The sequence below is a fragment of the Schistocerca nitens genome, chromosome 8 (genome assembly GCF_023898315.1).
Source record: "Schistocerca nitens isolate TAMUIC-IGC-003100 chromosome 8, iqSchNite1.1, whole genome shotgun sequence".
Taxonomy (NCBI): Eukaryota; Metazoa; Arthropoda; class Insecta; order Orthoptera; family Acrididae; genus Schistocerca; species Schistocerca nitens.
This window is the reverse complement of record NC_064621.1, coordinates 438,797,796-438,825,521: the sequence shown is the minus strand read 5'-3', so window position 1 is coordinate 438,825,521 and position 27,726 is coordinate 438,797,796. Positions and strand designations below refer to the sequence as shown.

Below are 27,726 nucleotides of genomic sequence, written 5' to 3'. Positions count from 1 at the left end.
ACTGCACGGTGGTGTATTTCCTACGTCTATTGTGAGTGTGATTCTTCAGGCCATCAATCAATGTGAACATGCGTACTGAGAAATCAGTTCCTCTGGCCTTTAGATGGTACTTGAAGTAAAAGAAATTTTAAAAAGTAAGCATGTGTTTCTGCGGGGAACATAAATTCGAGGAAGTAATCTGCTTTTTCTGTTCTGTAAGACTAGGGTCGAGTGCTAAGATTTATCTGTTCACTTTGCAGACTTCTGTGTTCTGACACACAGTTTAGTCATATGGAAACTAATTATTGTGGTAAAATACATGGTTTGGAGATATATACATAATTACAAAACTATATAACGAACTGTCAAAGCACAAAGTTGAAATAAAGATTAACAATATTTAAAGATCATTTATAACAATACAATTCAGCTGTTCATGGAGATAACGTAGACTTGATGGGAAAAATGAGATCTATTGCATTTAGACACAGTATCAGAATTCGCGAATAGGTTTTAACGTTCAGTAACATGCCGCTTATCAATATATCGTCTGTTCTTGTGGCTCGTCCTGACTGTGCTTCGTTGATATTCTGACACCCTCTGTATCATGTCCTTTCTTCAGACAGCTAAGAGTAGGAACTCGGTGTGAGAGGCTTAAACACACAAACTAAAAGTCCTGCGGAAACTAGTAGGTCGTAGAAGTGTTTTAGCTTATCAATAAATTTTTTGGGAGAGTCATAACGATGTTAGGAAAGTTTTCTCAATTTTATCCACTTACGCAGCAGTTTAAACTTGCCATTTGGCTTCATGGTTTGATTGTTTTGTCCTCCTAAAACTCTTCATAAATTTACTGTTTTGTCTTCGGTTCTTTTGACCATTTCTTCCTAGATCTCGTTCAAAGCTTCCCTACGAATCCGTGCTTTGGCGCTGGTTTTCTAAGGGTTACACTTTCATTTATGGTTTCTTCTGCGATGTGAATGCCTTGTAAATTACCCGTAGTACCCTTTAACAAGATTACGACCATCATTGAATTTACAATATTGGGCAGTCATATAATAAGTCTGCTGTTGTGAATTCTACAAATGTGGCCCACTGTTAGTGGGCGTATGTTAGTAGGTAGATAAGGGTATACTAATTTCAGCCCAAGTAGGTCTGTTTTCTCTACAGGTTGAAGTACAAAACGTATCTTCAAAATTTGATGTAACGTTAGTTTTTTTCGTAGCAGCTGTCAAGAATTCTTTTGGGAAGTATTCCATCGTATTCTAGACAAAAAGTGAATGTCTACAATTATTTAGGAATTTTTACTAACATTTGAAATTATCGCCAAGTGACAATGCTGTGGGACGAGATGATCTTGAGGTACCTATTTTCGTGACGACCGCTATAGCAATTATCGCCGGTAACACTATCCATTGACGAAAATGATTCGGGCTCAAAAATAGCTTATTTGAGTTGAAAAATCACTATCCCCATAAAAATAACCATTTAGGTCTTGCTTTGGAGATCAATGACTTTCATATTGTGTTGTCAATAAAGCAGAATATACTATGTTAGGGTTCTTTTGCCGTGTAAAAATGGAGGACTCAAAACTCTACGAAAAACGTAGTTATTAGTTGCATTTATAAATATCAATTACTTCACTCAAACGCAGTCTCTCCACTTGCGAGCACTGTCAGCATTATTTTGCTATGAAGGTAAGAGAAGTCATGGGCTGCGCGTATACATTGCAACTCTTGTCCAGTTATACCTCGAGAATGGCTGAAAAATTAAACCAAACAAAAAAAGAAAACTAGTGATTTTGCTGTAACTGCAGTCTGGCGGCAGCCCACAAACCACACGCATAAGTATCATTTCTGTTTGTCTCCACGCACAAAGTCAGGTTCGTCAATGAAGAAGAGGGAGGGGTCAACACCATCAATATGCTACTCTACCTAGAAAATGTTCAGACCGTTTACCAGATGCTATTTTGCACCAAAAGGTAGCTTAAGGTAGATGAACGGAATGTAGATGAACACCCCGATAAGCCTACGTCGTCTCAGGAATCTGATTTTAATGAGCAAAGTGATAAACCTCATTGACTGAGTGATACGGCATTGGGTGGTCTCATTCAGACCTCGAATCGTCGAAGGAGAAGGCAGAACTTCTAGTGTCGAGAAAACAGCAGTGGAATGTTTTCCATCGTTACACTTGGTCTCACAGTATGAATACTGCCTTACGGATAAAATTCCGTTTCTTTAGGAGGAGAAACAATCTCTTACTGAGACATTAATGGTTCGAGGAAATATTGATTAGAACGACCCAAGTGATAGAAGTCTATAAATACATTTCTTAAAGCTTAGTTTGAAAGCTGCATTACTACGCGACGGCGCGACGGTAGCCTGCATGTAGTGATTCTCCGGAACTCAAGTGTGTCCGACCGAAGGACAACGATCTGTCGCCACATAATTCTCTTTACACCCGACCAACCGTCGGGTAATCTTCCATCAATTTAGAACTGTTGTTTCTATCCCTGGTACTCCATCCTCTGCAAGCCCCACCATCATCCAAATATCTACTGCAACCTAAAGCCTTTTGAATCTGCTTACTGTATTCATCACTTAGTCTGCCTCTAAGTTCTATACTCCGCACAGTACCTCCAATACTAAATTCGTGATCCCTTGATCTCAGAATGTGACCTGTTAACCGAACCCTTCTTCTACTCAGGGTGTGCCAGAAATTTCTCTCATTAGCTCTATTCAGTACTTAATTAGTTACGTGATATACCCATCTAACCTTCAGCATTCTTCCAGAGCACCACATTTCAAAAGCTTAGTTTCTTATCCTGTCTCAACGGTTCCCCGTCCGTGTTTCACTTCTATACAGGGTGGTCCATTGATAGTGACGGGGCCAAATATCTCACGAAATAAGCATCAAACGAAAAAACAACGAATGAAACTCGTCTAACTTGAAGGGGAAACCAGATGGCGCTGTGGTTGGCCCGCTAGATGGCGCTGCCATAGGTGAAACGGATATAAACCGCATTTTTTTAAATAGGAACCCCTCATATTTATTACATATTCGTGTAGTACGTAAAGAAATACGAATGTTTTAGTAGGACCACTTTTTCGCTTTGTGATAGATGGCGCTGTAATAGTCACAAACGTATAAGTACGTGGTATCACGTAACATTCCGCCAGTGCGGACGGAATTTGCTTCGTGATACATTACCCGTGTTAAAATGGACAGTTTACCAATTGCGGAAAAGATCGATATCGTGTTGATGTACGGCTGTTGTGATCAAAATGCCCAACGGGCGTGTGCTATGTATGCTGCTTGGTATCCTGGAAGACATCATCCAAGTGGCCGGACCGTTCGCTGGATAGTTATTTAAGGAAACAGGAAGTGTTCAGCCACATGTGAAACGTCAACCACGACCTGCAACAAATCATGATGCCCAAGTAGGTGTTTTAGCTGCTGTCGCGGTTAATCCGCACATCAGTAGCAGACAAATTGCGCGAGAATCGGGAATTTCAAAAACGTCGGTGTTGAGAATGCTAAATCATAGATTGCACCCGTACCATATTTCTATGCACCAGGAATTGCATGGCGAGGACTTTGAACGTCGTGTACAGTTCTATCACTGGGCACAAGAGAAATTATGGGACGATGACAGATTTTTTGCACGCGTTCTATTTAGCGACGAAGCGTCATTCACTAACAGCGGTAACGTAAACTGGCATAATATGCACTACTGGGCAACGGAAAATCCACGATGGCTGCGACAACTGGAACATCAGCGACCCTGCCAGGTTAATGTATGGTGCGGCATTAGGGGAGGAAGGATAATTGAGCCCCATTTTATCGATGGCAATCTAAATGGTGCAATGTATGCTCATTTCCTACGTAATGTTCTACCGATGTTACTAAGATGTTACATTGCATGACAGAATGACGATGTACTTCCGACATGATGGATGTCCGGCACATAGCTCGCGTGCGGTTGAAGCGGTATTGAATAGCATATTTCATGACAGGTGGATTGGTCGTCGAAGCACCATACATACCACGGCCCGCACGTTAAGCGGATCTGACGTCCCCGGATTTCTTTCTGTTGATAAAGTTGAAAGATCCACCAACAACGCCTGACAACATGCGTCAGCGCTTTGTCAATGCGTGTGCGAACATTACGGAAGGCGAACTACTAGCTGTTGACAGGAATGTCGTTACACGTATTGCCAAATGCATTGAGGTTGACGGGCATCATTTTGAGCATTTATTGTATTTATTTACAGGTGATCACGCTGTAACAGCATGCGTTATCAGAAATGAGAAGTTCACAAAGGTACATGTATCACATTGGAACATTCGAAATAAAATGTTCAAACGTACCTACGTTCTGCATTTTAATTTTAAAAACCTACTTGTTACCAACTGTTCGTCTAAAATTATGAGCCATATGTTTATAACTATTACAGCGCCATCTATCAAAAAGCGAAAAAGTGGTCCAACTAAAACATTCAAATTTCTTTACGTGCTACACGAATATCTAATAAAAAATGGGGGTTCCTATTTAAAAAAACGCGGTTGACATTCTTTTGACCTATGGCAGCGCCATCTAGCGGGCCAACCATAGCGCCATCTGGTTTCCACCTTCAAGCTAGATAACTTTTGTACTTTGTAGTTTCTTCGTTTGACGCTTATTTCGTGGGATATTTGGCCAGGTCACGATCAATGGAACACCCTGTATATCCCTACACTCAGTAAAATACTTTCAGAAAGACTTCTTAGCACTAAAATCTATGATAGACGTTAACAAATAGCACTTCTTCGGAAGTGCTTTTATTGTAATTGCCAGTCTGTATGTTATATCCTCAATACTGAGACCAGTTATTTTGCTGCCCAAATAGCAAAACCCATGTACTACCTTAAGTATCTAGTTTCCTAAACTAATTCCCTCGGCATAATCTGATTTAATTCGACTACATTCCATTATGCTTGTTTTGCTGTTATTGATGTTCATCTTATATCCTCCTCTAAAAGCCCTTTCCATTCAGTTTACCTGAACTAACGAGAATACTAAGGACAGGTGAGGGGATATACTGTAATAGGTGTCTTTAGGAAGGTGTGATAATGGCTCGAGTCTGGATAGGGGTGAAAGTGCAAATATGTGCACAGAACGTTCGCTGAAATCTTTCATTAACAATCGTAAACAATTTCTGTTTATTGGAAGAGTTTTAGGAAAGAATCCTCCACCTGTAAAGGAGACCTTGTGGAGAACACTAGTGTGACCGGTTCCTGAATACTGCCGCAATGTTTCCGATCCCATAGGCCGGTTTAGAGGAAGACGCTGAATCAATTCGTGGTAGAACTGCTAGAGCTGTCACCAGTATGTTCGATCAACGTCAGAGTATTATGGAGATATTTTAGCGAGTCATATGGGAATATCTGTAGCTAAGGCGAAGTCCTTTTTGACAAAAGCTGAGAAAATTTAGAGAACCAGCATTTGAAGCCGACTGCAGATTGAGTCTACTGTTGCCAAAGTACATCTAGCTTAAGGACCAAAAAGATGAGAAAATAGGGCTCGTAAGGAGGCATATACACAATTTTCTCACTCAGAGATTGAAATAGGTAGCCTCCGCCACGCACCTTGGGGTGACGTGCAGTGCACTTATGTAGATTAAGAGTAGTCTGCAGCATCTGCGGGGAATGATTCTCGGACCAAAGTTTGCTGGCTTGAGCATGCCGATGCACGCGTTCTTAGAGGATGTCAAAGCACGGCTGTCTGCTACCCCAGCTCACTATGCAGGATGGCAGGGCGGCTGCCAGTGGCCAGGGACAGAGGATCGCCTAGCTGGACTGCGCCGTGTGTTGAACTCTGACTTCACAGATGGGGGAGCCGTGGCGCTGACTTTCTTGACCTCACTGTGCGTCTCGGACTTCGTGGAAGTGGTGGAGGGTCGGCTGCCAGGAGCCCAGGCTGTCTGTGGTTCATATCCTGGAGGTGATTCTGGTGGCTGTCAGAAGTACAGTGCTGGTTGGCACAGTCTGGACGTCATACTTTTTCGTAGCTGTTGGATGATTGGATGGAAGTGGTGGGTTTAAATACCACTGGCTGGTGCCGATTAACGCAGAAGCTTGGGTCATGTTGAAACATCTCGAATTTCAGGTGCAAGTGTCCTCATTTGGAAGAAGGTAGACAAGGTTGGTGCATCGACAGGTGTCGATCTACGGCTGCAGGCTATGTCGGCAGCCTGTGTGTAAGTGGAATGTGGCTGAGTTTTATCCTGCTGTAAAAATAAGAGATACTGCAAAGTACAAACGCCAAAAACGAAAAGTGTAGTATCCCACAAAATAAGGCTGGTAAGCTTTAATTTTTACCTTCTCGTATGTCTCAACCATAAGCAGACTTGTTACGATACTAGCCTTAAGACAATGCGTCCTCCACAAGATCTGGGTGTACTTCCAGACTCCGATACACAGGATACACTGAGTATACCGCCTACCACTAAATCAGGATGAGTGCAGTCATTTGACATATCAAAGCAAGTAGCAGAGAATGACAGTTGTCAGGTGTGTTGAGGGACGTAGGGACAGTGGTCAGCTGAAAAAATAAGTTTGTCAGGCGATAAAGCATTCGTTGAACAGGTAGCACAGGTACTATGAAAACTGAGATCTAGATGAAAAGTGTCATTAAAAGTTACACTCCTCATCCTTACAATGTCCACGCTAAGCAGTACATAGATTTCCCAAACTTTAAAAATGATGCAAGATAGGTCCAAATTAACTTTGCACAATGTTTGCCTAAACCACCTTGAAGGGCTGTTCAAGATCTGGGTAAAGAAAAGATGCCTTATCCAGTCGCTCAAAAGTTACTGGCTCGCTCCATGAAGGACATTGGCCACGGAGACATGCGACCTCCAATTCAGCTCTGAGGCTGTGAAATCGCCCAGTGTCAAGGTAGCATTGCCATCCCCCCATCTAGCTGTGTCGCAAGATGTCACACTCGCACCAAGAGGCGAAACCACCCACTACACAACCAGTAGACCGGGAAGGACAGGAGGATTACTCCTGTGAAGACTTCCTCCATCCCTCCAGTCAAACATCAGTCTTAACCTAACCAGAAGGGCTCGAACAAGTCCACCAAAGGCAAATGGTCTTCTCCTGTGCCACGTCGAAGATCCTCTTCGATGGTGCCTGCAGGTGATACCTTGGCCCGGCCAGCCTCCGTGTCGCCAGTGCGCACCAACGTTTTTCGGCGTTGTGCTCCATAGACCGACCACACATGCAAGCAAATGCTTCTGTAGTTCCCATGGAGCAGGATCCTCCTGCTCCCATGTCCTGTAGTAGCGACTCTACAGTCTGTCACTTGGCAGCCGTCGAGTTGACACCCCTCCATATCCTCATGACTGCCCTCCAATGGAACGTTCACGGCCTTCAGTCCCACAATGAGGATTTATGGCTGCATTTAGCACTGCAGCATCCCTTGTGCTTCCAGGAAACGTAATTGCGCCCTCGCGACCGCTTTAACTTAGCGATTTATTACGGATTCGTTTTGACCTTTCCCCTGAGGTCAGCATTCCGTCTCATGGGGGCGTCGTGCTGCTCATGCGGGAAGACATTCATAGTCAACCCGACTACCAACGTTCAAGCTGTTGCAGTTCGGCTTTTCCTTCCCCATCTGACTTTTTCCCAGTGTACCATATATGTCCATCTTAGGCTGTTATCGGGGCAGACTTCCTTCAGTTTATTGGGAGCTACCCCCCCCCCCCCCCCCCATTTTCGCTACTCAGTGACTTTAATGCCTTCTCCCAGGACCTGTCAAGAGAGGTGCCCTCTTGGCTGCCCTTTTTAACCAACTTAACCTCTTCTGCCTTAACACTGGAGCACCCACTTTCCACTCCAACTCCACGCATATCTATTCCTATTGGGACATCTCCTTGTGCACTGCCCAGCTTGCCCCTCATCTTGATTGGTCCGTTCTTTCTGACACACTCGACCGACAATTTCCTGTGCTATCCATTTGCTGACTCCTACCCCATCCACATGCACGCCTAAATGGCAGCTTCCTAAGGCTAACTGGCACCTTTACTGCTCCCTGGCGACCTTAGAAGAAAAAGATTTCCCCAGTTGTGATCACAAGGTCGAATCTCTCTCAAATGTTATACTTACTGCTGCAGAATATTCCATACCCGCAGTTCCTCTCTGCCACGTCGTGTCCCAGTCCCTTGGTAGACTGAGGCATGCTGCGACGCAATTCGCACGTTTAGACGTAGTCTCGGCGTTGTTAACCGCCTCCCTTCACTGGCAAACTGCATATATTATAAACAGATGCGTGCAAAGTGTTGTCGCGTTCTTCGGGATAGCAAGAGCTAGCCGAATTTCATCCACTAGTTCTTTTAACAGTGCCACACCTTCCTCTGTCATGTGAGCCAGCCTCCGACGGCTCCATTCCCCAGTTTCGCATCAGACAGCCACAGACGTCATCGTGGACCCTATTGCTATCTCTAACACCTTGGACCGCCATTTCGCGGAAGTTCCAAGCTCTCCTTTCGAGCTCTTCCCACTATCACCCTGCTTTCCTGCATTGGAAACTAGCGGAGGCGGCTCGGGCGATACCCTTATTTTCTCTGAATCATGAGTGCTACAATGTCGCCTTTACTATGAGGGAGCTAGATTATGCTCCGTTAATTCCGATCCTCCGCCCCAGGGCCAGACGCCATCCACATTCAGATGTCGCAGCACCTTTCTCTTGCAGGCGAGCACTTTCTGCTTAACATGTATAACTGCATCTGGGCAGAGGGTAAATTTTCTGGATGCTGGCATATCCATACCTAAACCTGGTAAGGACAAAAACCTTATTAGCTACCGCCCCATATCTTACCAGCTGCGTTTGCAAGGTGATGGAACATATGATCCATGCCCCGCTGGTGTGGTGGCTCGAGTCGCGCCATTCACTAACGAATGCACAGTGTGGATTTAGAGCGCGGAGTTCTGCAGTTCATCATCTCGTTACTTTGTCCACCCATGTCACGAATGGTTTTCTGTGGGAATCCGACTGTGGCCGTGTTTTTCGATTCGGAGAAGGCCTAAGACACCTGCTGGAGAACTGGATCCTCCATACTCTTAACTCTTCCTTGGGCGCCTGCCCTTTTTTCTTAGGACATTTTTACAAGACCGAGTTTTCAAGGTACATGTGGGTTCTGCTTTTACGACAACCTTTATCCAGGAAAATGGTGTACCTCAGGGTTCTGTCCGGAGTGTCGCCCTCTTTGCTATTGCCATTAACCCTAAAATGGCCTGTCTCCCACCAGGCATTTATAGCTCTTTTTGGTGACGATTTTGCCATCTATTGCAGTTCTGCATGGACCTGTCTCACTGAGCGGCCCCCTGTGGGTCCAGGGGTTTGAATAGGCCTGAGGTATTCCTGCCTGTTGTAAGAGGCGACTAAAAGGAGTCTCTCACAATTCGGCCTTAGCGATGGTCCACTGTAGGGTTTGACCTCCATATTTAAAAATTTTCCCGAAGAACGAGCCAATTGGGGAAGGGCACATTGCATGGTGCACTATGTCCTTCATGCACTGAAATGTATCGAATCCATCTTGACATGGATCTACACTTCTCCTCATTCTTCAACTGTTGGGCGAGGTCACCCTCCTGGGTCCGATTTTTCCATAAACTGTGCAGTATCTTTATCTACACTGACGATGATAATGGACTTGTTTGCTTGGTTGCACCTGATATCCAGACTGGTAGCTAGTCTGTTATGGTGGGGTCGCTATGTACCCTGTTGGTTGTAGCCCCCTGACCACACAGGGATCGCTGTGCTGATGCCTGTGATGTTAACCCCCACGTGTGCCACGGGGTAGATGCCCATCACTCTGGGGCATCAGGACTCCTGGCAATGGCTATCCTGCAAGGTGGCCTACGCTGTGGTTGGGTGGCGCCCATGGGGAGGGCCCCTGGTCGGAGTGGGTGGCATCAGGGTTGATAACTCGTGATGAAGTGTAGTACACCATCTCTTGCTGGTGGTCAAACACCAACAGTCTCAAAGCGTTCATGGGACCAATTCAGTGCACAGAAATACGACCCCAAATCTTTACCCTCCATGGAAGGAACGTCAGGCTAAGGATGGTAGCGGCTCTTACTTGCCCCAGTACCTTGTAAGTTAGAGAGCTGATGGGGAATCTTTCATGATGAAGCCTAAGTTTTTTGTTGAACATTTAAAGGACAAGTTTGTGGAGGTGGAGGGGTTGTCTAAAATGAGATCTGGATCAGTCTTGTTCAAAATAGCATCCTCTGCCCAGTCACGGGCGTTACTAGCTTGTAACAAGCTGGGGATTTTTCTGTAACCATCACGACACATCAGAGCTTAAATATGGTCCAGCGTATCATATTTCCAATTTTGAGCAGCGAGAAGTACATTTCGTCCAGCATGTCCACCAGAGTCTGAGGGATAATCAGATTGCCACCACTGCCTTCATCTTGGCCTTTAAGTGTGACATTTTACCAGAGAAGGTAAAGGTAACGGTCTACCACTGTGATGTAAAACACTATTTCCATCCCTCAATGTGGTGCATTAAATGTTGGAAGTCTGGTCATATTTCTTCCCGCTGTACTTCCAACATTACATCTCGAGATAGTGGACGCCCATCACATTCCAATACTCCACGTGCCCTGCCTCCAATCTGTGTAAGCTGTGGAGTCACCTTGCTCTCCTGACTAGCATTCTCCAGAAAGAAAAATCGTGGAGTACAAGAACCTAGATTGACTGACCTACACTGAGGATAAGAGGAAATTTTAACGCTTACATCCTGTACGCTTGACATCGTCTTACACCACCGCTACAACAGTTCTAACCCCATCAGCTGTGGCAACCAGTCTTCTGAGCCTTGAAGACTACACCTGCCCCTTTGATGGTGGGGGGCACTTCCCACCTTTTTGCTCCTGCACCATCTAGTTCAGGAGCATCACCCCCCAACCATCAGGGATGTCCATCCTAACTTCTTAGCCAGAGAAGCATAAAATTTCTTCCGCTGCTCTCGCTAGGAGGGGTCCCTTGGGTCACTCCCTTCCCAGGTTTGTGCTAGTGGGAAAGATAACACCCGTGAGTAGGTGAAGAGCCCAAAAGCAGCTGGTTGCAGGGCTTCATGCTCATCATCAGTCCCAGAGACTGAATGACTGAAGTCCTCCTTCACAGGGAAATCCAAGGAACAGACAGAGAAATCCAAGGAGGAGGTCCCCAAGAAAAAGAGAATTGCGGTGGCACCCACACCACTGCTACCTCAAAGCTTGTTGTTGTTGTTGTTGGTTTGTTGTTGTTGTTGTTGTTGTTGTTGTTGTTGTTGTATTCAGTACTGACACTGGTTTGATGGAGCTCTCCATGCTACTCCATCCTGTGCAAGCTCCTTCATCTCTCAGTACCTATTGCAGCCTACATCCTTCTGAATCTGCTTAGTGTATCCATCTCTTGATCTCCCTCTACGATTTTTACCATCCACGCTGCCCTCCAATGCTAAATTGGTGATCCCTTGATGCCTCAGCACATGTCCTACCAACCGATCCCTTCTTCTAGTCAAGTTGTGCCACAAACTTCTCTTCTCCCCAATCCTATTAAATACCTCCTCATTAGTTACGTGATCTACCCACCTAATATTCAACGTTCTTCTGTAGCACCACATTTCAAAAGCTTCTATTCTCTTCTTGTCCAAACTATTTATCGTCCATATTTCACTTCCATACATGGCTACACTCCATACAAATACTTTCAGAAGTGACTTCCTGACACTTAAATCTATATACGATGTTAACAAATTTCTCTTCTTCAGAAACGCTTTCCTTGCCATTGCCAGTTTACATTTTATATCCTCTCTACTTCGACCATCAGTTACTTCGCTCCCCAAATAGCAAAACTCCTTTACTACTGTAAGCGTCTCATTTCCTAATCTAATTCCCTCAGCATCACCCGACTTAATTCGACTACATTCCATTATCCTCGTTTTGTTTTCGTTGTTCATCTTATATCCTCCTTTCAAGACACTGTCCATTCCCTTCAACTGCTCTTCCAAGTCCTTTGCCGTCTGACAGAATTACAATGTCATTGGCGAACCTCAGTTTTTATTTCTTCTCGCTGGATTTTAATACCTACTCCAAACTTGTCTTTTGTTTCCTTTACTGCTTGCTCAAAGTCTACAAATGCTACAAACGTAGGTTGGCCTTTTCTTAATCTATTTTCTAAGATAAGTCGTAGGGTCAGTATTGCCTCACGTGTTCCAACATTTCTACGGAATCCAAACTGGTCTTCTCCAAGGTCGGCTTCTACAAGTTTTTCCATTCGTCTGTAAAGAATTCGCGTTAGTATTTTGCAGCTGTGACTTATTAAACAGATAGTTCGGTAATTTTCACATCTGTCAACACCTGCTTTCTTTGGGATTGGAATTATTATATTCTTCTTGAAGTATGAGGGTATTTCGGCTGTCTCATACATCTTGCTCACCAGATGGTGGAGTTTTGTCAGGACTGGCTCTCCCAAGGCTGCCAGTAGTTCTAATGGAATGTTGTCTACTCCCGGGGCCTTGTTTCGACTCAGGTCTTTCAGTGCTCTGTCAAACTCTTCACGCAGTATCGTATCTCCCATTTCATCTTCTTTGCTTAGAACTGGGTTTCCATCTGAGCTCTTGATATTCATACAAGTGGTTGTCTTCCCTCCAAAGGTCTCTTTAATTTTCCTGTAGGCAGTATCTATCTTACCCTAGTGAGATAAGCCTCTACATCCTTACATTTGTCCTCTAGCCATGCCTGCTTAGCCATTTTGCACTTCCTGTCGATCTCATTTTTGAGACGTTTGTATTCCTTTTTGCCTGCTTCATTTACTGCATTTTTATATTTTCTCCTTTCATCAATTAAATTGAATATTTCTTCTGTTACCCAAGGATTTCTACTAGCCCTCGTCTTTTTACCTACTTGTTCGTCTGCTGCCTTCACTACTTCATTCGTCAGAGCTACCCATTCTTCTATTGTATTTCTTTGCCACATTCCTGTCAATTGTTCCCTTATGCTCTCCCTGAAACTCTTGTACGACCTCTGGTTCTTTCAGTTTATCCAGATCCCATCTCCTTAAATTCCCACCTTTTTGCAGTTTCTTCAGTTTTAATCTACAGTTCATAACCAATAGATTGTGGTCAGAGTCCACATCTGCCCCTGGAAATGTCTTACAATTTAAAATCTGGTTCCTAAATGTGTCTTACCATTATATAATCTGATACCTTTTAGTATCTCCAGGATTCTTCCATGTATACAACCTTCTTTTATGATTCTTGAACCAAGTGTTAGCAATGATTAAGTTATGCTCTGTGCAAAATTCTACCAGGCGGCTTTCTCTTTCATTTCTTACCCCAAATCCATATTCACCTACTATGTTTCCTTCTCTCCCTTTTCCTGCGCTCGAATTCGTCACCCATGACTATTAAATTTTCGTCTCCCTTCACTACCTGAATAATTTCATTTATCTCACCATACATTTCTTCAATTTCTTAGTCATCTGCAGAGCTAGTTGGCATATAAACTTGTACTACTGTAGTAGGCATGGGCTTTGTGTCTATCTTGGCCACAATAATACGTTCACTATGCTGTTTGTAGTAGCTTACCCGCACTCCTATTTTTTATTCATTTTTAAACCTACTCCTGCGTTACCCCTATTTGATTTTGTATTCGCCTTACCAAGTCTTGTTCCTCCTGCCACCGAACTTCACTAATTCCCACTATATATAACTTTATCCATTTCCCTTTTTAAATTTTCTAACCTACCTGCCCGATTAAGGGATCTGACATTCCACGCTCCGATCCGTAGAACGCCAGATTTTTCTTTCTCCTGATAACGACGTGCTCCTGGGTAGTCCCCGCCCGGAGATCCGAATGGGGGATTATTTTACCTCCGGAATATTTTACCCAAGAGGGCGCCATCATTTAACCATACAGTAAAGCTGCATGCCCTCGGGAAAAATTATGGCTGTAGTTTCCCCTTGCTTTCAGCCGTTTGCAGTACCAGCACAGCAAGGCCGTTTTGGTTAGTGCTACAAGGCCAGCTCAGTCAATCATCCAGACTGTTGCCCCTGCAGCTACTGAGAAGGCTGCTGCCCCTCCAAGCTCTGCGTATGCAAATGAGGTGGAGATTCTGGTGTCCACTGAGGACCTAGGTATCGCTGGACCCAGACAAAATGTAGACTGCTCAGGCAAAAATTTGGTGACAGCAGGTGACCCTGAGGAGTAAACTACGTCATAGACTGTTCCATGCCTTCCCAGTCTCACGATTTCATCCTCCAGTAGAATTACGGCGGTTTTATCCACCGCCTGGCTGAGTTGTGGCAGCTGTTCAGCTTTACACCTACTTTCTGCATAGCCTTCAGAGAAACCTGGTGCCTGGCAACGTGGACCCCTGCCTTCGATGGCTATAAGGGATACTAAAGGAACCGTTGAGACTGTAATTGTCACATGGAGTTTACATTTATGTCTGTTTTGAACCTGTGCCCCTTCAAACCACTCTTCAAGCTGTGCCTATCAGAATGACACAGGGACACAGGGAATAACTGACTGCAATGTATATCTTCCTCCAGATGGTGTAGTACCCCTGAATGTATTAACTGCACTGATTAATTCCCTAAACCTTTCCTACTTTTGGGAGATTTTAATGCCCATAACCCCTTGTGAGGTGGCAGCATGCTTACTGGCCGAGGCAGAGATGTCGACCTCTGCATCTTAAATACTGGGGCCATCACACATTGCAGTGTGGCTCAAGGTAGTTACTCGGCCGTTGATTTATCAGTTTGCAGCCCAGGACTTCTCCCATCTATCCACTGAAGAGCACATGACGATCTGTGTGGTAGTTACCACTTCCCCATCTTCGTTTCACGGCCCCGGCGTCAGGCACACGGACGCCTGCCGAGATAGGTTTTAAACAAGGCGCACTGGGAATTTTTCACCTCTGCAGTCATTGCTGAATCTCCTCCACATGGTAACATCGATGAGGTGGTTGAGTAGGTAACAACAATCATTTGTGGAAGAAAACGCGGTCTCTCGCCCTTTAGGTTTCCCCAGTGAAAGCCAGTCCCTTGGTGGTCGCCGGAGGTCGCTGAAGAAATTAAGGAGCGTCGACGAGCTCTACAGCTTCATAAGCGGTATCCTTTCCTGGAGCACCTCATAGCATTTAAACCGCTCCATGCCTGCATTCACAAACTTATCAATCGGCGGAAGCAGGAGTGTTGAGAAAGTAATGTCTCGACCATTGGGTGCCATACGTCACCTTCCCAAGCCTGGGCAAAGATGAAACATGTTTTCGGGTATCAGACCCCAACGGGTGTTCCCGATGTTAACATAAATGGCGTGTTATCTACAGACGCAAACGTAATTACCGAGCACTTTGAGCACTATGCTCGAGCCTCAGCATCGCAAAATTACCCCACAGCCTTTCGCACTCACAAACGGCGGCTGGAAGGGAAAGTCCTCTAGTTCACTACACACAACAGTGAATCCTATAACGCCCCATTTACAAGATGGGAGCTCCTCGGTGCCCTTGCACATTGCCCCGACACATCCCCTGGGCCAGATCGGATCCACAGTCATGATAAAAAATCTCTCATCTGACTACAAGCGACATCTGTCTTCAGCCGGATCTGATGCGATGGCGTCTTTCCATCCCAGTGGCGGGAGAGCAGCATCATTCCGGTGCTCAAACCCGGTAAAAACCCGCTTGATGTGGATAGCCATCAGCCTCACCAACGTTATTTGTAAGCTGCCGAAACGTATAGTGTGTTGGCGGTTGGGTTGGGTCCTGGAGTCACTTCGCCAGTGGCTCTGCCATCAGAACAGCCTTCTCTAGACGCTAACTCCTGGTTGCCGCCTTTTTTTGATTTACGAAAAGCATATGACACCACCTGCCGATATAATATCCTTGCCATATTATACGAGCGGGTTCTCAGAGACCCACTCCTGATTTTTAACCGAAATTTCCTCTCGCTTCGTACTTCGTGTCCAAGTTAGTGACTCCCATAGTTCCCACACTCCCACCCCCCCCCCCCTCCTTCCAGGAGACTGGGGCTCTGGAGGGCTACTTTCAATGGCCATTAATGGTCTAGCAGCAGCTGTTGCGCCGTCTGTCTCAACTCTGTAAACAGACTTCCGCATTTAGTACTGCTCCATCAGTACTGGACAAATCGATTCCTAGGACTGGTTTTCGACACCCGATTGACGTGGGCACCTCACCTTCGCCAGCTTAAGCGGAAGTCCTGGCAGCACCTCAATGCCCTCTGCCACCTGAGCAGCAACAAATGGGATGCAGATAGCTCTACGCTGCTGCAGCTCTACAGAGCCCTTGTTCAAACGCAGCTTGACTATGGGAGTCTGGTTTACGGTTCGGCAGCGCCCTATGCGCTGCGTTTACTGCACGCAGTGGATCACTGTGGCATTCGCCTAGCGACAGGAGTTATTAGGACGCGTATGGTGACGAGCGTCCTTGCGGTGGTAAGAGTCCCTCAATTGCAAGTTTGGCGTTCACAGCTGCTCGCCAGTTACGCTGCACACGTTCGTAATTCCCCTGCGCATCCGATCACGGTCTCCTTTTCCCACCCACGGCAGTTCATCTCCCGCAACCGGCGGCCCAGGTCAGGGCTTCCAATTGTAGTTCGTGTCCGATCCCTTCTTTCCAAACTGGATCCTTGCCTTTACCACCTGTACTTGAGGTCCATTCACGTACACCACCATGGTGTACACCTAGGCCGCGGCTTTGCCTGGACCTTTCGCATGGCCCTAAGCACGCAGTTAACCCCGCAGCTATCCGCTGTCAGTTCCTCACGATTCTAGGCATGTACTGAGGCCACGAAGTGGTTTCCACAGACAGCTCGATGGCTGATACTCACGTCGGCTTCGCGTGTGTCCGTGGAGGACATATTGAACAGCATTCCTTGCCAGATGCTTGTAGTGTTTTCACTGCCGATCTGGTGGTTATATCTCGTGCCCTCTAGCACATCTTTTCATGACCTGGGCACTCGTTTCTTCTGTCTGTAGACTCCCTGAGCAGCCTACAAGCTCTCAACCAGTGCTACCCTCGTAATTTTCTAGTAGCGACCATCCATGATTCCATCTATGCACTGGAACGGTCCACTCATTCAGTGGTGTTTGTTGGGACCTCAGATCACGTCGGAATCTCAGGCAACGAACTTGCCGGCAGGCTGGCCAAACAGGCTACGCGGTAGCAGTTCATGGAGATCGGCTTCTCTCCAACTGACCTGTGTTCGGTACTACCCTGCTAGGTTTTGTGGCTTTGGGAGACGAAATGGCATAACTTCAGCAGGCACAACAAACTGGGTGCCATTGAGGAGACTACGAATGTGTGGCAGTCCTCCATGTGGTCCTGTGGCAGGGACTCTGTGGTTCTCTGCAGGCTCCACATTGGCCACACTTGGGTGTGACATGGCTACATCCCATGCCGTGATGATCCACCTCAGTGTCGGTGCGGCGCCCGGCTGACAGTGGTCCATATCTTGGTGAACTGTCCTCCTTTGGCTGCCCTGCAACAGTCTTCAGTTTCCGGACTCGTTGCCATTAATTTTAGCTCGCAATTTAGTTTTGCGTTTTATACGTGGCGGTGAGTTTCTTCATTCTATGTAAGTTTTAGTGCATGTCTTTTGCCCTTTGTGTTCTCCACTCTATTGCTTTTAGGATGGATGTTTTAATGTGTAGCAGAGTGGCTGGCTTTTCCCTTTTAGTCTCGTGGTCGGCCAGCCACGGTCATCTGATATCTTGTTCTTTACCCCTTCTACCTGTTTCTTGCTTCTCTGTAGTTTTCTTTTCCTGTTTTGTCCATGGTAGTGTTGGGTGCCCTATCTTTCTTCTGGTTCTTCCTTGATCCTGTTCATCTCGTTTCTTTCCTTCTTTCCCTTGAGTAATTATTTTACCAGGAACAAGGGACCGATGACCTCGGTGTTTTGACCCCCCCTTTTAAACCAACCAACCAATCCATCGAAGATAACACGCTGTGATCTCCCTATCAGAGATAGTCACAAAATTGGAATGATACCCCATAATATCTTACTTTTGACAGTAAGCATAGGTGTGGTACTGAATCAGATAGTTTTCCGAAATCTAGATATACTGCATCTGCCTTGGACCGTGGTTTCCATGATGTAATGTGAAACGTGAGTTGGATTGCACACACTTGATGTTAGTGGAATCCATACAGGTTGCCTTGGAGGTTTTTCTGTTAACACCTCGTTGTTTGAGAACAAAATTTGTTCAAAGTTTCTACAGCAAACCGATGACAAGGATACTGGACGGTAATTTTGTGGATTACTTCAAGCCTATTATTTTTATTCATTCTTCATTACTAGACGGGCGCCGGCCGTGGTGGCAGAGTGGTTCTACGCACTTCAGTCTGGAACCGCGCAGCCGCTACGGTCGCAGGTTCGAATCCTGCCTCGGGCATGGATGTGTGTGATGTCCTTAGATTAGTTAGGTTTAAGTAGTTCTTAGTTCTGGGGGACTGATGACCTCAGCTGTTAAGTCCTATACTGCTCAGAGCCTTTTGAACCAACTAGACAGGCATTCTGTTATTAAAAGCGTGAATGGCCTTTCAGACCATGAGACACAAATTTTAACAGTAAAAGGTTTTTGTACTCAAACCAATCTCATATTTAATTACAAACTACGTAGGAAAGTTAATCCAACGGCAATAGGGTTTTTAAAATTTTTCAAGGAACAAGTGGCAGCATGTTTATAGTGTCAATAACATAGATGATAAATACAATGTTTTCCATAACACATTTCACATGCTCTTCGAGAGTTGCTTTCCATTAGAACATTCTAAACGGGGTACTAGCAGTAATGGGAAGCCCAGGTGTCTGACTAGTGGGATAAGGATATCATGTAGAACAAGGTGGGAATTATATTAAAATGTTAGCAGTCACAATCAAGCTACAGTAGCCCATTACAAACAATATTGTAAGGTGCTTAGAAATGTTACTATGAAGGCAAAGAGTATGTGGTATGCAAATAGAATAGCTAATTCACAGGATTAAATTAAAACCATATGGTCAGTTGTGAAAGAAGTCTCTGGTCAGCAGCACAAGGTAGACGATATAAAGTCAGTTCACAGTAAAAATATTTTTGATACTGATAAATCAGATATATGTACAGTATTTAAGTCATTTTCTGAGCATTGCTGGTGAATTAAATAAAAATTTAGTTTCTACAGGAAATCATACAACTTTCTTGGCAAATGCCATTCTGAGATTGATGTCTGAAATAATCATTTGTGATACAGACAAGAGGGAGCTTGAGTCAATAATTAAATCACTGAAGACTAAGGACTCACATGGTTATGAGGGGGTGTCTAGCAAAATATTAAAGTACTGTGCTGCACATGTTAGCCCTGTATTTAGCCATATGTCATTTTTCCTTTAGGAATGGTCAGTTGCCTGAGCGATTAAAGTACTCAATACTAAATCTGCTTTACAAAAAGGGAGAAAGGGATAGTGTAGATAATTATAGACCTATTTCTATGCCATCAGTGTTTGCAAAAGTTATTGAAAAGGCTGTAAGGATAATTGGTTTTACATCACACGATTTGCTATCAAATGCACAGTTCGGCTTTAGAAGTCCGTTTAACGACTGAAAATGCTATTCTCTTTTCTCTGTGAGGTACTGGATGCTCTAAACAAAACGTTTCGAACGCTTGGCGTATTTTTTTATTTAACAAAGGCATTGGACTGTGTTGATCTCACAATATTGCTCCAGACGTTGTACCATTACAGATTACAGGGAGTAGCTCACAATTGGTTCACCTCTTACTTTAGCAACAGGCAGCAAAAGGTCATTATTAACTATGTTGAAAACGGCTGTGATGTGGGATCGGAGTGGGGTACTGTCAAGTGGGAGGTGCCCCAGGGATCAGTGTTGGGGTCGCTCCTGTTAATTATATAAATGATACGCCCTCTGGTATTATGGGTAACTCTAAAATATTTGTTTGCTGATGACACTAGCTTGGTAGTAAAGGATGTTATGTGCAACATTGGCTCGGTTTCAAATAGTGCAGTACATGACATCAGTTAATGGCTTGTAGAAAATAAACTAACGTTAAATAACGGTAAGACCCAGTGTTTACAGATTCTAACACACAGTTCAACAAAACCTGACGTTTTAATTTCACAGAACGGGCATATGATTAGTGAAACTGAACAGTTCAAATATCTAGGTGTTCAGATAGTAAGCTGTCGTGGAAAGCCCATGTTCAGGATCTTGTTCAAAGACTTAATATTGCCATTTTTTTCTATTCGAACGGTATCAAAAGTGAGTGATACCTCGACACGAAAATTAGTCTACTTTGCTTATTTTCATCTGCTTACGTCGTATGGTATTATATTTTGGGGTAACTCATTCTACTAGGATATTTTTGCCTCATAAACGCCAATAAGTGGTGAGAGTTCACGAACCTCTTGCTGACCTCTGTTCGAGTCAGGGTATTTTGACATTGGCCTCAATATATACTCGTATATTCCTTACTGTCATTTCTTGTTAACAATATTAGCTTATTCCCAAGAATAAGCAGCTTTCACTCGGTTGATACTCTGCAGAAATCAAACCTGCATTTGGATCGGACTTCCTTAACTGTTGTGCAAAAAGGTGTGCAGTATCCTGCTGCATCCATTTTCAATAAGTTGCCACTCGAATTCAAAAATCTTAGCAGTAACCCACGCGCTTTCAAATCGAAACTGAAAATTTCCTCATGGGTCACTCCATTCCATCGAGGATTTCCTTGAAAAATTAAGCTAATTCTTATTGCATTGCTGATAGCGTTTACTTAAACTTACGGACTGACTTCTTTCAGGTTCATGAACATTTATTTTTATGTTATTACTTTTATGTTGTAATTTCATGTACTGACACGTTCCATGACCTTCGAGATTTGCTCCTCAATTTGGTCCTACGGAACTTGGCGTATAAATAAAATTCTTGTCCTACCCCTCCAACCCCCCCCCACCCCCGCCCCCCTGCTTGAAGGGGATGTAGGGCTATTTCGAGAGTTTGTGCGTGGCAAACAAGGAGACACAAGATGTTACGGCCCTTTTACCTTCCACAGCTGCATCCCCTTTTCTGTGCCCTTCCTTTCCTGTCCTAGCTCCCCCCCCCCTCTGCACCCCCTCTGCACCCCCTCTGCACCCCCTCTGCACCCCCTCTGCACCCCCTCTGCACCCCCTCTGCACCCCCTCTGCACCCCCTCTGCACCCCCTCTGCACCCCCTCTGCACCCCCTCTGCACCCCCTCTGCACCCCCTCTGCACCCCCTCTGCACCCCCTCTGCACCCCCTCTGCACCCCCTCTGCACCCCCTCTGCACCCCCTCTGCACCCCCTCTGCACCCCCTCTGCACCCCCTCTGCACCCCCTCTGCACCCCCTCTGCACCCCCTCTGCACCCCCTCTGCACCCCCTCTGCACCCCCTCTGCACCCCCTCTGCACCCCCTCTGCACCCCCTCTGCACCCCCTCTGCACCCCCTCTGCACCCCCTCTGCACCCCCTCTGCACCCCCTCTGCACCCCCTCTGCACCCCCTCTGCACCCCCTCTGCACCCCCTCTGCACCCCCTCTGCACCCCCTCTGCACCCCCTCTGCACCCCCTCTGCACCCCCTCTGCACCCCCTCTGCACCCCCTCTGCACCCCCTCTGCACCCCCTCTGCACCCCCTCTGCACCCCCTCTGCACCCCCTCTGCACCCCCTCTGCACCCCCTCTGCACCCCCTCTGCACCCCCTCTGCACCCCCTCTGCACCCCCTCTGCACCCCCTCTGCACCCCCTCTGCACCCCCTCTGCACCCCCTCTGCACCCCCTCTGCACCCCCTCTGCACCCCCTCTGCACCCCCTCTGCACCCCCTCTGCACCCCCTCTGCACCCCCTCTGCACCCCCTCTGCACCCCCTCTGCACCCCCTCTGCACCCCCTCTGCACCCCCTCTGCACCCCCTCTGCACCCCCTCTGCACCCCCTCTGCACCCCCTCTGCACCCCCTCTGCACCCCCTCTGCACCCCCTCTGCACCCCCTCTGCACCCCCTCTGCACCCCCTCTGCACCCCCTCTGCACCCCCTCTGCACCCCCTCTGCACCCCCTCTGCACCCCCTCTGCACCCCCTCTGCACCCCCTCTGCACCCCCTCTGCACCCCCTCTGCACCCCCTCTGCACCCCCTCTGCACCCCCTCTGCACCCCCTCTGCACCCCTCTGCACCCCCTCTGCACCCCCTCTGCACCCCCTCTGCACCCCCTCTGCACCCCCTCTGCACCCCCTCTGCACCCCCTCTGCACCCCCTCTGCACCCCCTCTGCACCCCCTCTGCACCCCCTCTGCACCCCCTCTGCACCCCCTCTGCACCCCCTCTGCACCCCCTCTGCACCCCCTCTGCACCCCCTCTGCACCCCCTCTGCACCCCCTCTGCACCCCCTCTGCACCCCCTCTGCACCCCCTCTGCACCCCCTCTGCACCCCCTCTGCACCCCCTCTGCACCCCCTCTGCACCCCCTCTGCACCCCCTCTGCACCCCCTCTGCACCCCCTCTGCACCCCCTCTGCACCCCCTCTGCACCCCCTCTGCACCCCCTCTGCACCCCCTCTGCACCCCCTCTGCACCCCCTCTGCACCCCCTCTGCACCCCCTCTGCACCCCCTCTGCACCCCCTCTGCACCCCCTCTGCACCCCCTCTGCACCCCCTCTGCACCCCCTCTGCACCCCCTCTGCACCCCCTCTGCACCCCCTCTGCGGTGATGACCACTAACCCATCTTCCTTTCACTCCCCAGACGACTACCAGATGGTGTTTAAACAAAGCAGACAGGGAAGCTTTCACCTCTCACCGTTGAATCTCCCCCCACATGGTACCATCGATGTGGTGGTTCAACAGGTCACAAGAACGATCGTTTCAGCGGCGGAAAATACGATCCCTTGTTCTTTAGGGTGCCCCAGCGAAAGTCACCACCTTGGTGGTCGCCGGAAATCGCGGAGGCTATTAAAGAGCGTTGGCGAACTCTACAGTGACATAAGCGGCACCCTTCTATAGAGCACTTAACAGCTTTTAAACGGCTGTGTGCCCGCATTCTCCAACTTACAAGACGACGGAAACAGGAGTTTAGGGAGAGGTACATCTCGAACATTAGGTATCATACGTCACCTTCCCAAATCTGAATGAAGATCAGACGCGTTTGTGGGTATCATTGTCCATTACCCTTCTGGAGATGGATTTGTGGCTTCGTCAATTTTTGCTCAGTCATGAGCAGACTGATGGGGTCCCACCCACTTGTCCAATAAACTGTGTGATCAAGGGGACCTGCCAATGTGCCATTATTCCCTTAACCTCTCCCAGCAGGAACCTACCAGCCTTCGCTATCTTTGTATTGACCCATGTGCTGCCTCCTTGTCATTTTGGGGCCACCCTCAAGATCTTTATTTCGCTCGATTGCCCCTGTCTTTTGGTCTGTAACAATAAATGTGCCCTCCCACCTTTCTTTTCCTGGTTTTTAGCGAATGACTCTCGCATAGCTATGTCTGCCCTCGGTTTTCTTTTTGAAAATGGTTTGTCCAAAAAGAATTAAATACCTGCAATTTCATCCGGAATTAGAGATCTTTGGTTAGCGTTGGCACTGGTTTGAGAAGCCTTTCTTCTAACTCAACACTAGCTACGTTTTCCTCCCGCTTTTCCCCACGTTTTGCTTGGTCTAGTGTACCATTTTTCCCCTCTTTTCTTGTCTTATTCTGCTGGCGTTGTCGCAAACACAACGTTGCGTAGCGCCTTTGTGGTATGTCACCCTTCCCCAACTCCCCTCCCCGCCACCCGTTCTTCACTCGTCTCGCCACCCCGACATTCCTTTTGACTCTGTTGGGTGTTGACTGGATTGTGGTGTCTGTTGTTCCTCTTAGTTTATCTATCACGTGACCAGTGACGTCACTATTTAGTGACTCCTCCCCTCAACAACCAACCAACTACTGCACTTGTTTGTGACGTGTGCTTTCTTCCAACTACTTGTAACCTTTCTGATACCCTCGGCTATCTCATTAACTTTCACTCTGAATCAGACCGTGCTGCTGCAGAAATTTCATCGCTCGCCTCTGAAGGACAACAGATTGTTGGCAATAACTCACTGTCACAGTAGGTGGCTGTTTGAAAGGGGTGGGTGGCACTTGAACTGACCTACATGCGTCCTTGCTGGCCAGCTGCACTTCTAGAACCTGCAAAACTCTGCTGACCACTCCTATAGGACATTACTCTTACAGCGCATACATAGGAATAGAAGTCCACTACTGTCCAGCTACACTATTGATGATAAAATGCTGGAAATAGCATCTGCCATAAAATAACTAGGCGTAACTATCCAAAGCGACCTTAAGTGGAATTAACATATAAAACATATAGTGGGAAAAGCACACAAGACTCAAATTCATCGGAAGAATATTAAGGAAATTTAACTCATCCACGAAGGAAGTAGCTTATAAGGCGCTTGTTCGTCCGATTCTGGAGTATTTTCATCTATCAGGGATCCCTATCAGGTAGAGCTGGTAGAGAAGATAAAGATCCAACGAAGAGCGGCGCGTTCGTCACGGGATCGTTTAGCTGGCGAGAGAGCGTTACGGAGATGCTAAACAAACTCCACTGCCAGACATTAAGAGAGATGTTGTGCATTACGGAGAGATTTACTATTGAAATTTCAGTTTTTAAGTAATAACAACGTTTTTACCTCCCAAGCCCGATGCGTTGCTACCAACGTTACTCACACTCTCGTGTCCTATAAAAACACGGCCAAATGTGTTACTTGTGGGGATGCTCACGAGGGCTATTGCCCGCCTCCTTCTCCCCGCTGTATCAATCGTCATGGTGACAATGCCACCTCATCCCGTGGGTGTCCCATGTATCTTGACGAGGGGCCATTCGGGAGATCTGGGTGAGGGAAAGGCTGCTTTACCCTGTCACTCGCAAGTGTTTAATAGTCAAAAGCCCTGCATCTTACCATCCGGCACTTAGTGCCATTCTTGCTACGCCTTGATCCACAAAGGACATGGCCACACGCTCGTGATCTCCAGTTCAACACAGCAGTTGTAAAATAGCCCAGTATCTCTTCCAGCTGTGCAACAAGCCACCAAATCTTAGGCTCCAGTGGCGAAACCACCTGTTGGACAAGTGGCAGCCTGGAAAGGACAAAAGTCATATTCACATTTTGCCGGTGTGCACTGCATACCAGTTCCACCCTGTAATCTACAGGCTGACCCAGTGAGAATGCCAACGCCTCTGTAAACCTCGTTCAGCAGGATCTTCCAAACTCTGCGCCCTATAGCAATGAATCTTCGAAGGTTGGCACTTAGCAGCTGCTGAGGAGACTATCCTTCATTTATGCCCTCCTCCCAAATGCCTGTTAATGACTATTGTCTAGTGAAAATAAGCGGCATTAGATCACACAATGTAGAATTACGGCTGCGCTTGGAATGGCAGTGTCCACTTGTTTTCTGTGTCCATGAAACTAAATTGCGTCATTGCGAGGGCTTTAACCTCTCATTTCCTTCCAGTATGCTTGACCCCCTCCCCGCTCGAAGACGGCATACCATCTCATGGCGAGTTACACTGCTGATCCAGGATGATGATCATAGCTAGACCATCTTGCTGAAAACTCGACTGTAAGGTGTTGGTTTGCATTCTTTCCTCGTTTTACCTTTTATCTTTGCAACTTCTGCATCCCCGTCATCTGGTGTCACCAGGCAGGACTTCCTCCGACTTATTGGTAACCTCCATCAGCCCTTTTTGCTGCTCAGTGACTTTAATGCACAAGATCTCCTTTTGGGCTCTTCCAGAGTCTGTCCCACAGGTGCCTTCTTGGCTGCCCTCAATAAAATCAACCTCGTCTGTCTTAACACTGGAGCACTCACGTTCCTTTCACAATCCGCGACACCTAGTTCCATGTGAATCTCTCGTTCTGCACTGCCCAGCTCGCTTGTTGTCCGTTCTGATACGTAATAGAGCGTCCATATCCCGTGTGCTACCAATTTGCCGACTTATGTTCTAATGTATGTTTGCCGTCTAGAGTTATCAGCTGGTTTAGTGAACGACGCGTGCTGAGTTTTACTTTTTATCCATCGTAGCAATATCGCGAAGGATATTTAATCTTTGGTTTGGGACCTCCGCTATCTCTACAGGGTATGTTGTGGAACTTTTCTCAAAGAGAAAGTCCCTGTTCTTAGCTCTTTCCTTCCGTCGATTGGGCTTAATATATAGTGGCATTTAAATTCTTTTACTTCTTACCATAAAACAAAATATATTCGCTTCACTTGTGATTACCTCATGTTGTGAGTTATGTTCATGGGGACAAACTGCAAACATTGCTTTAAAAAGTAAGAGGACTTCCCGTACTGTCCACGACAAAAAATGTATTGTGGACTATTATTCCTTTTGGCTGGGTCCACTGATGGACTCATCCACAGGAACCAAAGAGAATGGGTCTCCACACAAGAACTGCGTCTTACCTTTGTCGTCGTTCCTTTGTATCATTGTACCTGCTCCTTCCCTTTCGAGGCCATGCTGGTACCGCCCACCCCGTTGACTGTTGACACTGTGCACCACGATCTGCGTATGCCGCCGAAAGTGCCACCTGGCCTAATGTGCTCTAACCACTCCTAAGTCAACTGACTGGCTCGCTTGATTAAAACTTAAATATCATCACACTATGCCCTCCAGTTGCTAACCTGCTCTCATAATTCTTATTGTAATTAAGTCCTGCATCATTCAACAGGTTTTCAGAGTAATTATGCTCCTGAATTATTATTCTTGATCGTTTGTTTTCAGTGAGAGCGTGCACAGTGTTAAGATAGCACAAGCTCAGTCCCATACAGGGCCCAGTTTTTTCCAGTTAGAGGTATCGGCGATGGATAACAGTTAATATAGGGGTAACTCAGCTATGAATTCATTGCAGAATCTGATAGGGATTTCATTGGGTCCTGGAGTTGCGTTAAAGTTTAATGTTTTTAGATGCTTTTCAATCCCACTGACACTTGTTTCAGTCCTTTCGCCGGTAAAAGAATTTAACTGAGGCTACTTTGCTGGGTTTTCGTTTCTAAAAGAATATTTTAACAGAGTTCAGTATTTCTGTTTTAGCTTTGGTACCCTCAATTTCAGTTCTAGTTGCATCTACATGTCTCAAGCAGCCGTTAAATACGACCAGAATATAACATGTATGCGAAAATTGCTGTACGTAGAAACATACTTAATATTGTGTTCACTCATTTGGTTTGAAGGTGACACCGCCACTAGGATTGCAGCTCTGTGGCGCGACACGATTATCGACCGGGGGCTGACGGTCGTGAGTGTAATGTTGTTCGGATTCCTGTGCCTCGTGTTGGGTTGGCTGGGCTCGGCGCACTACTTCATGCGCGAGGAGATCCTGCCGCCGTCGGCGCTCTACTGCAGCCTCGGCCTCTTCGTCTTCGGAAGCCTGGTGATCTTCGTGATGCTCACGGCAGCGGAGCTCGAGTTGCGCGGGGTGCGTGCCTGATGAGGGACCAACCAGCTGGCCGCCCTTTACTCACCGACCCGCGGCACTGTCTAGCCAGCTTAGTTACCCTTACTTTGACATAAAGTTAATTATTCCTTGTAAATTATGTATTTTAAAAACATGGTGCACGACATTTGCCTCCTTATAGAAGTTTTAGGAGAGTTGTATAATGCCTAGAAACGGGAGGACCCGCTACAGTATGAAAAACAGAGCAATA

The 27,726-nt window shown here is 46.6% G+C and overlaps 1 protein-coding gene across 1 annotated transcript in view; it reads right to left on the bottom strand.

Annotated features, from left to right (window-relative positions):
- LOC126199597 (loricrin-like) overlaps positions 1–26,538 on the bottom strand; it is a 38,544-nt gene extending 12,006 nt beyond the window's left edge. Inside the window, exons 1-2 of the mRNA XM_049936523.1 lie at positions 26,515–26,538; positions 21,174–22,739 (exon numbers count right to left, since the gene is read on the bottom strand). Coding sequence (XP_049792480.1) covers positions 21,174–22,739; positions 26,515–26,538 — 1,590 coding nt within the window. The remainder of the gene's footprint in view (positions 1–21,173; positions 22,740–26,514) is intronic.
- Positions 26,539–27,726: the final 1,188 nt, after the last annotated feature.